The sequence below is a fragment of the Ranitomeya variabilis genome, chromosome 6 (assembly GCF_051348905.1).
Source record: "Ranitomeya variabilis isolate aRanVar5 chromosome 6, aRanVar5.hap1, whole genome shotgun sequence".
Taxonomy (NCBI): Eukaryota; Metazoa; Chordata; class Amphibia; order Anura; family Dendrobatidae; genus Ranitomeya; species Ranitomeya variabilis.
The window spans coordinates 575,272,114-575,285,833 of NC_135237.1; the positions used below are offsets into that span (position 1 = coordinate 575,272,114).

The following is a 13,720-nucleotide window of genomic DNA, read 5'->3' on the forward strand; positions in this document are numbered from 1 at the left end:
ATGCACTGTGTCAGATCGGCGATCACACAGGCACTGCAGGGAGGCTTCCCGGCGCCTGCTCTGAGCAGGACCCGGAAGACCCCCCCGTGGCCATTTTGGATCCGGGCCTGCAGGGAGGAGGAGGTAGGAGACCCTCGGAGCAACACGATCACATCGCATTGCTCCGAGGGTCTCAGGGAAGCACGCAGGGACCCCCTCCCTGCACGATGCTTCCCTATGCCGCCAGAACGCTGCGATCATCTTTGATCGCAGTGTTCCGGGGGTTAATGTGCCAGGAGCGGTCCGTGGCACCTCCTGGCACAAAGTGCCGGATGTCAGCTGCAATAGTCAGATCGGCCGTTCTACCCCCGTGAGAGCGGCCATTCAACTATGACGTACTATCCCATCACTGGGAATTTGGTCCCAGGTCACCTCGATGAGATAGTACGTCATATGGGATTAAGGGGTTAATCATGTGCTTCGTATGTATCGATACCCTCGACTATCACATCATGATAATATACATTTTTTGGAAAAAAAACGTATTAACCAAATACCCTGTGTTTTTCCATCTTTTTACTAGCACTTGCTGTCAACTGATATTTTCTGCAACAGAGTATTTTTTGGTTGTACTGTGCCTTTGTTGTGTTTCAGCTTCTGGGTGGTGTGAACAGCGTGGCTCATGTGTTCGCTCCAGTAAGTGGCAGATTCTTTGCTGTGATCATCCATGCAGAGCCCGGTGGTTTGGTAACTGAAGGCGCTGTGACGCTACTACCGCATTGTCCAAACCTTGGTCATAAGCACCTGCGATACCATGTATATGCTATATACCGCCGGGGTTGGGGCTCTGAGAAGATCACTTGTACGCACCACAGTCTGTGCAATCCACGATGAAAAGAAGAAGCCGCTGGAAATGGAAATGTCAGAAATTTAATGGAAATGTGAAATAAAGAAATTTACAGAATCGAAAAATATAAAACCGAATCCCTCAAAAATCCAACTCTGAGAGAGACGAGAATCCATAATATTCAACAGTGACGGACGATACAGAGAGGGAGAGAAGTGATAGGAGCAAGGAGCGGACTGATGGGAGCAGACACTGAAGAGATGGAAGCAGGAACCGAAGTGATGAGAGCAGGAACTGGAGTGATGGGAGCAGGAACTGGAGTGACGGGAGCAGGGATCGAACTGATAGGACAACAGTGATGAGAGCAGGAACTGGAGTGACGGGAGCAGGGACCGGAGTGATGGGAGCAGGGACTGGAGTGATGGGAGCAGGAACTGGAGTGACGGGAGCAGGGATCGGAGTGATGGGAGCAGGGACCGGAGTGATGGGAGCAGGAACTGGAGTGACGGGAGCAGGGACCAGAGTGATGGGAGCAGGGACCGGAGTGATGGGAGCAGGAACTGGAGTGACGGGAGCAGGGATCGGACTGATAGGACAACAGTGATGAGAGCAGGAACTGGAGTGACGGGAGCAGGGACCGGAGTGACGGGATCGGATTGATAGGACAACAGTGATGAGAGCAGGTACGGGTGTGATGCATGCTGGGATGGGACTGATAGGAGCTGGAATGAGACTGATGGGTGCAGGAACAGGACTGTAGGGTGCTGGGATGTGTGACTTGTCTTTGGTCCCAGGTCCTCCTGGTCTTCTCTGCCCCTATTCATGGTCTGCTCTTGGAGGGACACTGGATGCTGTAGCCGACCATATAGGCCTGAACGTAGACCCGGACTTGGTTTATCCTATTAGAGCAGAACAGATGAGAGATTTGTAATAAAACCTTCCAATCATCATTGCTCCCAGACACTCACGTGGCTCATGTGGTTACTGCATGTAGCTATTGGATTTGCTCTCCACTGCACTTGCCCTTCTAATTCTTCCTTGTTCCATTGCTGAGGTTCCATAGTTCCTCTCTGTTTACACTCCTGTGTGATGAAATGTCATTCAGGAGGTCCGCAGACCACGTGAATGGTGCGCTCGTCACAGTCCACTGTAATGGTATCAATATGGCGGATACACCAATGTAGCAGCCACTCAATGACACGACCCCACACGGGAGTGTAAGTAAGAGCGCTGCAGAAGAGGGGAAACAATAATGTGTCCAGGTAATGGAGAATTTCATTATCTCAGTATTTTGGGTCATTTTTTACTTCCATAAAACCCTTAAAGTTTCACTTACATAAAATCGGAGACCCCCTTTATACACATGCCCCTTCTGCAGCAACTCTGTAGAGACAAGCCTGCAGACCCATAAAACATAGCTCAGAGGGGATTGATAACAAGAGGAAAGCTTCTGTGCAATCTCCAACCTGAAGCCATCATGATTAGTAATCCTAGAGAATGAGAGTAACATATGGAGGCACTGATGGAAGGCCATGGGTAAGATGAAGAGTGGTTGGTACCAACACGACCATGTCCTGTCCACCCAGATATGATGTGATGGGGAAGTGGAGACATGCATAGTGTATGGACTGGTGCCTACAGACCATACGCCAAAGCTTAGCTCAGACGGGGCTGATAACAAGAGGAAAGCTTCTGTGCAATCTCCAACCTGAAGCCATCATGATTAGTAATACTAGAGAATGAGAGTAACAGATGGAGGCACTGATGGAAGGCGATGGGCACGATGAAGAGGGGTTGGTACCAACATGACCATGTCCTGTCTGCCTACATAAATGAATGATGTGTGTAGTATCTACCAGATTCATCCTCCACTCGAGCACCAGTAGTGAGGACAAGGTGCTAGTCCTGTACCTGTACTTGGTGCAGAGCTGAGCCCCCAGTGGTCCGCATCGCTCCACGTAACTTTCTCTCACCCCTTGACGCACCGCTCGGGCTGTGCTCATCTTCGTTGTCACAATCGGACAAGTCCTACAATAAAGGAAATTAAACCTTCATACTAGAACATCACAATGGGAAGTATCGGTCATGGGACCTCCAATCCTGGACTCTTCATCGCTTCATCATTTGGGTCATAATCACAAATAATACAACACATAGCAGCTAATGTCAGTCAGCTGCACCTAAAGTCGGGAAATACTTTTTTATGAAAGACAGGGCATGGTTTCTAGAGAAGATGAGATTATTTTATATCCTGGTTTGTCCACATCTGAATACACATCTGAATATTGCTGGATTAGTCCCAGAACCTGCATTACTATCGGTGGCACTTACAGCTTATCGCAGCGATGCCCGGCGGTGCCCTCCGCACACTCACACTTGTTGAAGGGCTTGCAGGTTCCACCATGTTGGCAGGGCGGGACGCACGGCTCGGTCACAGCTAGAAGAGATCACAAAAGGTTCTATTTAATACAAATGGACACATTGTTAACAGGGGAAGTCCTGTCCTTCTATTTAATACAAATGGATACATTGTTACTACGGGGAACTCCTGTCCTTCTATTTAATACAAGTGGATACATTGTTACTACGGGGAAGTCCTGTCCATCTATTTAATACAAGTGGATGCATTGTTACTACGGGGAAGTCCTGTCCTATTTAATACAAGTTGATACATTGATACTACGGGGAAGTCCTGTCCTTTTATTTAATACAAGTGGATACATAGTTACTAAGGGGAAGTCCTGTCAATCTATTTAATACAAGCGGATACATTGCTACTACGGGGAAGTCCTGTCCTTCTATTTAATACAAGTGGATACATAGCTGCTACGGGGAAGTCCTGTCCATCTATTTAATACAAATGGATGCATTGTTACTACAGGGAAGTCCTGTCCGTCTATTTAATACAAGTGGATACATTGTTACTACGTGGAAGTCCTGTCCTTCTATTTAATAAAAGTGGATACATTGTTACTACAGGGAAGTCCTGTCCATCTATTTAAAACAAGTGGATACATTGTTACTACGTGGAAGTCCTGTCCTTCTATTTAATACAAGTGGATACATTGTTACTACAGGGAAGTCCTGTCCTTCTCCTTAATACAAGTGAACACATTGTTACTACGGGGAAGTCCTGTCAATCAATTTAATACAAGTGGATACATTGTTACTAAGGGGAAGTCCTGTCCTTCTATTTAATACAAGTTGATGCATTGTTACCACGGGGAAGTCCTGTCCATCTATTTAATACAAGTGGATACATTGATACTATGTGGATGTCCTGTCGTTCTATTTAATACAAGTGGATACATTGTTACCACGGGGAAGTCCTGTCCTTCTGTTTGATACAAGTGGATACATTGTTATTACGGGGAAGTCCTGTCCTTCTATTTAATACAAGTTAATACATTGTTACTAAGGGGAAGTCCTGTCCTTCTATTTAATACAAGTGGATACATTGTTACTAAGGGGAAGTCCTGTCCTTCTATTTAATACAAGCTGTACATTGTTTTTACGGGGAAGTCCTGTCCTTCTATTTAATACAAGTTGATACATTGTTACCACGGGGAAGTCCTGTTCATCTATTTAATAAAAGTGGATACATTGTTACTACGGGGAAGTCCTGTCCTTCTATATAATACAAGCGGATACATTGTTACTACGGGGAAGTCCTGTCCATCTATTTAATTTAAGTGGATACATTGTTACTATGTGGATGTCCTGTCCTTCTATTTAATACAAGTGGATACATTGTTACTACGGGGAAGTCCTGTCCTTCTATTTAATACAAGCGGATACATTGTTACTACGGGGAAGTCCTGTCCTTCTATATAATACAAGCGGATACGTTGTTACTACGGGGAAGTCCTGTCCTTCTATTTAATAGAAGAGGATGCATTGCTACCACGGGAAAGTCCTGTCCTTCTATTTAGTACAAGTGAATACATTGTTACTACGGGGAAGTCCTGTCCTTCTATTTAATACAACTGGATACATAGCTACTACGGGGAAGTCCTGTCCATCTATTTAATTCAAGTGGCTACATTGTTACTACGGGGAAGTCCTGTCCTTCTATTTAATACAAGTGGATACATTGTTACTACGGGGAAGTCCTGTCCTTCTATATAATACAAGCGGATACGTTGTTACTACGGGGAAGTCCTGTCCTCTTATTTAATACAAGTGGATGCACTGTTACTACGGGGAAGTCCTGTCCTTCTACTTAATACAAGAGGATGCACTGTTACTACGGGGAAGTCCTGTCCTTCTACTTAATACAAGTGGATACATAGTTACTACTGTGAAGTCCTGTCCTTCTACTTAATACAAGAGGAACCATTGTTACTACGGGGAAGTCCTGTCCTTCTATTTAATACAAGTGGATACATAGCTACTACAGGGAAGTCCTGTCTATCTATTTAATACAAGTGGATACATAGCTACTACAGGGAAGTCCTGTCCATCTATTTAATACAAGTGGATACATAGCTACTACAGGGAAGTCCTGTCCATCTATTTAATACAAGTGGATACATTGTTACTATGGGGAAGTCCTGTCCTTCTATTTAATACAAGTGGATACATAGTTACTACGAGGAAGTCCTGTCCTTCTATTAAATACAAGAGGATGCATTGTTACTACGAGGAAGTCCTGTCCTTCTATTAAATACAAGAGGATGCATTGGTACTACGGGGAAGTCCTGTCCTTCTACTTAATACAAGAGGATGCATTGTTACTACGGGGAAGTCCTGTCCTTCTACTTAATACAAGCGGATACATTGCTACTACGGGGAAGTCCTTTCCTTCTATTTAATACAAGTGGATACATAGCTGCTACGGGGAAATCCTGTCCATCTATTTAATACAAATGGATGCATTGTTACTACAGGGAAGTCCTGTCCGTCTATTTAATACAAGTGGATACATTGTTACTACGTGGAAGTCCTGTCCTTCTATTTAATAAAAGTGGATACATTGTTACTACAGGGAAGTCCTGTCCATCTATTTAAAAGAAGTGGATACATTGTTACTACGTGGAAGTCCTGTCCTTCTATTTAATACAAGTGGATACATTGTTACTACAGGGAAGTCCTGTCCTTCTCCTTAATACAAGTGAACACATTGTTACTACGGGGAAGTCCTGTCAATCTATTTAATACAAGTGAATACATTGTTACAAAGGGGAAGTCCTGTCCTTCTATTTAATACAAGTTGATGCATTGTTACCACGGGGAAGTCCTGTCCTTCTATTTAATACAAGTGGATACATTGTTACTACGCGGAGGTCCTGTCCTTCTGTTTAATACCAGTGGATACATTGTTACTAAGGGGAAGTCCTGTCCTTCTATTTAATACAAGCTGTACATTGTTATTACGGGGAAGTCCTGTCCTTCTATTTAATACAAGTTGATACATTGTTACTAAGGGGAAGTCCTGTCCTTCTATTTAATACAAGTGGATACATTGTTACTAAGGGGAAGTCCTGTCCTTCTATTTAATACAAGCGGATACATTGTTACTAAGGGGAAGTCCTGTCCTTCTATTTAATACAAGCTGTACATTGTTATTACGGGGAAGTCCTGTCCTTCTATTTAATACAAGTTGATACATTGTTACCACGGGGAAGTCCTGTTCATCTATTTAATAAAAGTGGATACATTGTTACTATGGGGAAGTCCTGTCCTTCTATATAATACAAGCGGATACATTGTTACTACGGGGAAGTCCTGTCCATCTATTTAATTTAAGTGGATACATTGTTACTATGTGGATGCCCTGTCCTTCTATTTAATACAAGTGGATACATTGTTACTATGTGGATGTCATGTCCTTCTATTTAATACAAGTGGATACATTGTTACTACGGGGAAGTCCTGTCCTTCTATTTAATACAAGCGGATACATTGTTACTACGGGGAAGTCCTGTCCTTCTATATAATACAAGCGGATACGTTGTTACTACGGGGAAGTCCTGTCCTTCTATTTAATAGAAGAGGATGCATTGCTACCACGGGAAAGTCCTGTCCTTCTATTTAGTACAAGTGAATACATTGTTACTACGGGGAAGTCCTGTCCTTCTATTTAATACAACTGGATACATAGCTACTACGGGGAAGTCCTGTCCATCTATTTAATTCAAGTGGCTACATTGTTACTACGGGGAAGTCCTGTCCTTCTATTTAATACAAGTGGATATATTTTTACTAAGGGGAAGTCCTGTCCTTCTATATAATACAAGCGGATACGTTGTTACTACGGGGAAGTCCTGTCCTTTTATTTAATACAAGTGGATGCATTGGTACTACGGGGAAGTCCTGTCCTTCTACTTAATACAAGAAGATGCATTGTTACTACGGGGAAGTCCTGTCCTTCTACTTAATACAAGTGGATACATAGTTACTACTGTGAAGTCCTGTCCTTCTACTTAATACAAGAGGAACCATTGTTACTACGGGGAAGTCCTGTCCTTCTATTTAATACAAGTGGATACATAGTTACTACGGTGAAGTCCTGTCCTTCTACTTAATACAAGAGGAACCATTGTTACTACGGGGAAGTCCTTTCCTTCTATTTAATACAAGTGGATACATAGCTACTACAGGGAAGTCCTGTCCATCTATTTAATACAAGTGGATACATAGCTACTACAGGGAAGTCCTATCCATCTATTTAATACAAGTGGATACATTGTTACTATGGGGAAGTCCTGTCCTTCTATTTAATACAAGTGGATACATAGTTACTTGTTGTGAATTTGGATTCTGGGCTCCCCCGGTGGCTACTGGTGGAATTGAACTGGTGTCTTCATCTTCTCTGTTCACCTGTTCCCATCAAGATGTGGGAGTCGCTATATAACCTTGCTGCTCTGTTAGTTGCTTGCCGGTCAACAATGTTATCAGAAGCCTCTCTGTGCTTGTTCCTGCTCCTAGACAACTACTAGATAAGTTGGACTCTTGTCCATGTTTTGTTTTTGCATTTTTGTTCCAGTTCACAGCTGTAGTTTCGTTACTGTGTCTGGAAAGCTCTTGTGAACAGGAATTGCCACTCTGGTGTTATGAGTTAATGCCAGAGTTTTAAAGTAATTTCTGGATGGTGTTTTTGATAGGGTTTTCAGCTGACCATGAAAGTGTCCTTTCTGTCTTCTGCTATGTAGTAAGTGGACCTCAAATTTGCTAAACCTATTTTCATACTACGTTTGTTATTTCATCTCAACTCACCGCCAATACATGTGGGGGGCCTCTGTCTCCTTTCGGGGTATTTCTCTAGAGGTGAGCTAGGACTAATATTTTCCTCTGCTAGCTTTATTTAGTCCTCCGGCTGGTGCTGGGCATCTAGAATCAACGTAGGCATGCTACCCGGCCACTGCTAGTTGTGCGTTAGGTTTAGTTCATGATCAGCTCAGTTCCCATCTTCCAAGAGCTAGTTCCTATATATGCTTATGCTATGTTCTCTTGCCATTGAGATCATGACAGTTTGACCGGCCTTCAAAGTGTTAATTGTTTGGGCTGAAGCAGGAGAAAAAGAAGTGTTGAAGGGAAATTTTTTTTTTTTTTCCCCTCAGAGTTTTGCTGCCTAGCCCTTAATTGCTGTCTAGCTGCTTCTTACCTCCTCTTAACCCTTGAATGGCTCTGTGTCCACCTGTTTGTAATGGATCTTCAGAGTGTAACTGCAGGTTTGAATAATCTCGCCACGAAGGTACAAAATTTGCAAGATTTTGTTTGTCATGCACCTGTATCTGAGCCGAGAATTCCTTTGCCGGAATTTTTCTCGGGGAATAGATCCGGGTTTCAGAATTTTCGAAATAATTGCAAATTATTTTTGTCCCTGAAATCTCGCTCTGCCGGAGATCCTGCACAGCAGGTCAGGATTGTGATTTCCTTGCTCCGGGGCGACCCTCAAGACTGGGCTTTTTCATTGACACCAGGGGATCCTGCGTTGCTCAATGTGGATGCGTTTTTTCTGGCCTTGGGGTTGCTTTATGACGAACCTCATTTGGAGCTTCAGGCAGAAAAAACTTTGATGTCCCTATCTCAGGGGCAAGATGAAGCGGAAATTTACTGCCAAAGATTCCGTAAATGGTCTGTGCTTACTCAGTGGAATGAGTGCGCCCTGGCGGCGACTTTCAGAGAGGGTCTCTCTGATGCCATTAAGGATGTTATGGTGGGGTTCCCTGTGCCTGCGGGTCTGAATGAGTCCATGACAATGGCTATTCAGATCGATAGGCGTTTGCGGGAGCGCAAACCAGTGCACCATCTGGCGGTGTCCACTGAGAAGTCGCCAGAGAGTATGCAGTGTGATAGAATTCTGTCCCGAAGCGAGCGGCAGAATTTTAGACGGAAAAATGGGTTGTGTTTCTATTGTGGTGATTCTACTCATGTTATATCAGCATGCTCTAAGCGCACTAAAAAGCTTGGTAAATCTGTTTCCATTTGCACCTTACCGTCTAAATTTATTCTATCTGTGACCCTGATTTGCTCTTTGTCATCTATTACCACGGACGCCTATGTCGACTCTGGCGCCGCTTTGAGTCTTATGGATTGGTCCTTTGCCAAACGCTGTGGGTATGATTTAGAGCCTTTGGAGACTCCTATTCCTCTGAAGGGGATTGACTCCACCCCATTGGCTAATAATAAACCACAATACTGGACACAAGTAACTATGCGTATTAATCCGGATCACCAGGAGATTATTCGCTTTCTGGTGCTGTATAATCTACATGATGATTTGGTGCTAGGATTGCCTTGGCTGCAATCTCACAACCCAGTCCTCGACTGGAGAGCTATGTCTGTGTTGAGCTGGGGATGTAAGGGGGCTCATGGGGATGTACCTGTGGTTTCCATTTCATCATCCATTCCCTCTGAAATTCCTGAGTTCCTGTCTGACTATCGTGACGTCTTTGAAGAATCCAAGCTTGGTTCGTTACCTCCGCACCGAGAGTGCGATTGTGCCATAGATTTAATCCCGGGTAGTAAATACCCAAAGGGTCGTTTATTTAATCTGTCTGTGCCTGAACATGCTGCTATGCGAGAATATATAAAGGAGTCCTTGGAAAAGGGACATATTCGTCCATCGTCATCTCCCTTAGGAGCCGGTTTTTTCTTTGTGTCAAAAAAAGACGGCTCTTTGAGACCATGTATTGATTATCGGCTTTTGAATAAAATCACTGTTAAATATCAATACCCATTGCCGTTGCTGACTGATTTGTTTGCTCGCATAAAGGGGGCCAAGTGGTTCTCTAAGATTGACCTTCGTGGGGCGTATAATTTGGTGCGAATCAGGCAGGGGGATGAGTGGAAAACCGCATTTAATACGCCCGAGGGCCACTTTGAGTATTTAGTGATGCCTTTTGGTCTTTCTAATGCTCCGTCAGTTTTCCAGTCCTTTATGCATGATATTTTTCGCGATTATTTGGATAAATTTATGATTGTGTATCTGGATGATATTCTGATTTTTTCGGATGACTGGGACTCTCATGTCCAGCAAGTCAGGAGGGTTTTTCAGGTTTTGCGGTCTAATTCTTTGTGTGTGAAGGGTTCTAAGTGTGTTTTTGGGGTACAGAGGATTTCCTTTTTGGGATATATTTTTTCTCCCTCTTCCATTGAAATGGATCCTGTCAAGGTTCAAGCTATTTGTGATTGGACGCAGCCCTCTTCTCTTAAGAGTCTTCAGAAATTTTTGGGCTTTGCTAACTTTTATCGTCGATTTATTGCTGGTTTTTCGGATATTGCTAAGCCATTGACCGATTTGACTAAGAAGGGTGCTGATGTTGCTGATTGGTCCCCTGATGCTGTGGAGGCCTTTCGGGAGCTTAAGCGCCGTTTTTCCTCTGCCCCTGTGTTGCGTCAGCCTGATGTTGCTCTACCTTTTCAGGTTGAGGTCGACGCTTCTGAGATCGGAGCTGGGGCAGTGTTGTCGCAGAAAAGTTCTGACTGCTCCGTGATGAGGCCTTGTGCCTTCTTTTCCCGTAAATTTTCGCCCGCTGAGCGGAATTATGATGTTGGGAATCGGGAGCTTTTGGCCATGAAGTGGGCTTTTGAGGAGTGGCGCCATTGGCTTGAGGGGGCCAGACATCAGGTGGTGGTATTGACTGACCACAAAAATTTGATTTATCTTGAGACCGCCAGGCGCCTGAATCCTAGACAGGCGCGCTGGTCATTATTTTTCTCTCGGTTTAATTTTGTGGTGTCATACCTACCGGGTTCTAAGAATGTTAAGGCGGATGCCCTTTCTAGGAGTTTTGAGCCTGACTCGCCTGGTAACTCTGAGCCCACAGGTATCCTTAAGGATGGAGTGGTATTGTCAGCCGTTTCTCCAGACCTGCGGCGGGCCTTGCAGGAGTTTCAGGCGGATAGACCTGATCGTTGCCCACCTGATAAACTGTTTGTTCCTGATGATTGGACCAGTAGAGTCATCTCTGAGGTTCATTCTTCTGCGTTGGCAGGTCATCCTGGCATTTTTGGTACCAGGGATTTGGTGGCAAGGTCCTTCTGGTGGCCTTCCCTGTCACGAGATGTGCGAGGCTTTGTGCAGTCTTGTGACGTTTGTGCTCGGGCCAAGCCTTGTTGTTCTCGGGCTAGTGGATTATTGTTGCCCTTGCCTATCCCGAAGAGGCCTTGGACGCACATCTCGATGGATTTTATTTCAGATCTGCCTGTTTCTCAGAAGATGTCTGTCATCTGGGTGGTGTGTGACCGTTTTTCTAAGATGGTCCATTTGGTTCCTCTGCCCAAGTTACCTTCTTCTTCCGAGTTGGTTTCTCTGTTTTTTCAAAATGTTGTTCGTTTGCATGGTATTCCTGAGAATATCGTTTCTGACAGAGGGACCCAATTCGTGTCTAGATTTTGGCGGGCATTCTGTGCTAGGATGGGCATAGATTTATCTTTTTCGTCCGCTTTCCATCCTCAGACGAATGGCCAGACCGAGCGGATTAATCAGACCCTGGAGACATATCTGAGGTGTTTTGTGTCTGCTGACCAGGATGATTGGGTTGCTTTTTTGCCATTGGCGGAGTTCGCTCTCAATAATCGGGCCAGCTCTGCCACTTTGGTGTCCCCGTTTTTCTGTAATTCGGGGTTTCATCCTCGATTTTCCTCTGGTCAGGTGGAATCTTCGGATTGTCCTGGAGTGGATGCTGTGGTGGAGAGATTGCATCAGATCTGGGGGCAGGTGGTGGACAATTTGAGGTTGTCCCAGGAGAAGACTCAGCTTTTTGCCAACCGCCACCGTCGTGTTGGTCCTCGGCTTTCTGTTGGGGATTTGGTGTGGTTGTCTTCTCGTTTTGTCCCTATGAGGGTCTCTTCTCCTAAGTTTAAGCCTCGGTTTATCGGCCCGTATAAGATATTGGAGATTCTTAACCCTGTTTCCTTCCGTTTGGACCTCCCTGCATCCTTTTCTATTCATAACGTTTTTCATCGGTCATTATTGCGCAGGTATGAGGTACCGGTTGTGCCTTCCGTTGAGCCTCCTGCTCCGGTGTTGGTTGAGGGTGAGTTGGAGTACGTTGTGGAGAAAATCTTAGACTCTCGTGTTTCCAGACGGAGACTCCAGTATCTGGTCAAGTGGAAGGGATACGGCCAGGAGGATAATTCTTGGGTGAATGCATCTGATGTTCATGCCTCCGATCTGGTTCGTGCCTTTCATAGGGCCCATCCTGATCGCCCTGGTGGTTCTGGTGAGGGTTCGGTGCCCCCTCCTTGAGGGGGGGGTACTGTTGTGAATTTGGATTCTGGGCTCCCCCGGTGGCTACTGGTGGAATTGAACTGGTGTCTTCATCTTCTCTGTTCACCTGTTCCCATCAAGATGTGGGAGTCGCTATATAACCTTGCTGCTCTGTTAGTTGCTTGCCGGTCAACAATGTTATCAGAAGCCTCTCTGTGCTTGTTCCTGCTCCTAGACAACTACTAGATAAGTTGGACTCTTGTCCATGTTTTGTTTTTGCATTTTTGTTCCAGTTCACAGCTGTAGTTTCGTTACTGTGTCTGGAAAGCTCTTGTGAACAGGAATTGCCACTCTGGTGTTATGAGTTAATGCCAGAGTTTTAAAGTAATTTCTGGATGGTGTTTTTGATAGGGTTTTCAGCTGACCATGAAAGTGTCCTTTCTGTCTTCTGCTATGTAGTAAGTGGACCTCAAATTTGCTAAACCTATTTTCATACTACGTTTGTTATTTCATCTCAACTCACCGCCAATACATGTGGGGGGCCTCTGTCTCCTTTCGGGGTATTTCTCTAGAGGTGAGCTAGGACTAATATTTTCCTCTGCTAGCTTTATTTAGTCCTCCGGCTGGTGCTGGGCATCTAGAATCAACGTAGGCATGCTACCCGGCCACTGCTAGTTGTGCGTTAGGTTTAGTTCATGGTCAGCTCAGTTCCCATCTTCCAAGAGCTAGTTCCTATATATGCTTATGCTATGTTCTCTTGCCATTGAGATCATGACAGTTACTACGAGGAAGTCCTGTCCTTCTATTAAATACAAGAGGATGCATTGTTACTACGAGGAAGTCCTGTCCTTCTATTAAATACAAGAGGATGCATTGGTACTACGGGGAAGTCCTGTCCTTCTACTTAATACAAGTGGATACATAGTTACTACGGTGAAGTCCTGTCCTTCTACTTAATACAAGAGGAACCATTGTTACTACGGGGAAGTCCTGTCCTTCTATTTAATACAAGTGGATACATAGCTACTACAGGGAAGTCCTGTCCATCTATTTAATACAAGTGGATACATAGCTACTACAGGGAAGTCCTGTCCATCTATTTAATACAAGTGGATACATTGTTACTACGAGGAAGTCCTGTCCTTCTATTAAATACAAGAGGATGCATTGTTACTACGGGGAAGTCCTTTCCTTCTATTTAATACAAGTGGATACATAGCTGCTACGGGGAAGTC

General features: G+C 44.6%; 1 protein-coding gene across 3 annotated transcripts in view; it reads right to left on the minus strand.

The window, feature by feature from the left end:
• Positions 1-890: 890 nt before the first annotated feature.
• Positions 891-13,720, minus strand: part of LOC143783143 (uncharacterized) — a 108,566-nt gene continuing 95,736 nt past the window's right edge. For all 3 annotated transcript variants that reach the window (XM_077271463.1, XM_077271464.1, XM_077271462.1), the window contains 3 exons: positions 3,158-3,263; positions 2,738-2,854; positions 891-1,725 (listed from right to left, as the gene is read on the minus strand). In XM_077271463.1, coding sequence (XP_077127578.1) covers positions 1,647-1,725; positions 2,738-2,854; positions 3,158-3,263 — 302 coding nt within the window. In that variant the 3' untranslated portion in view covers positions 891-1,646. The remainder of the gene's footprint in view (positions 1,726-2,737; positions 2,855-3,157; positions 3,264-13,720) is intronic.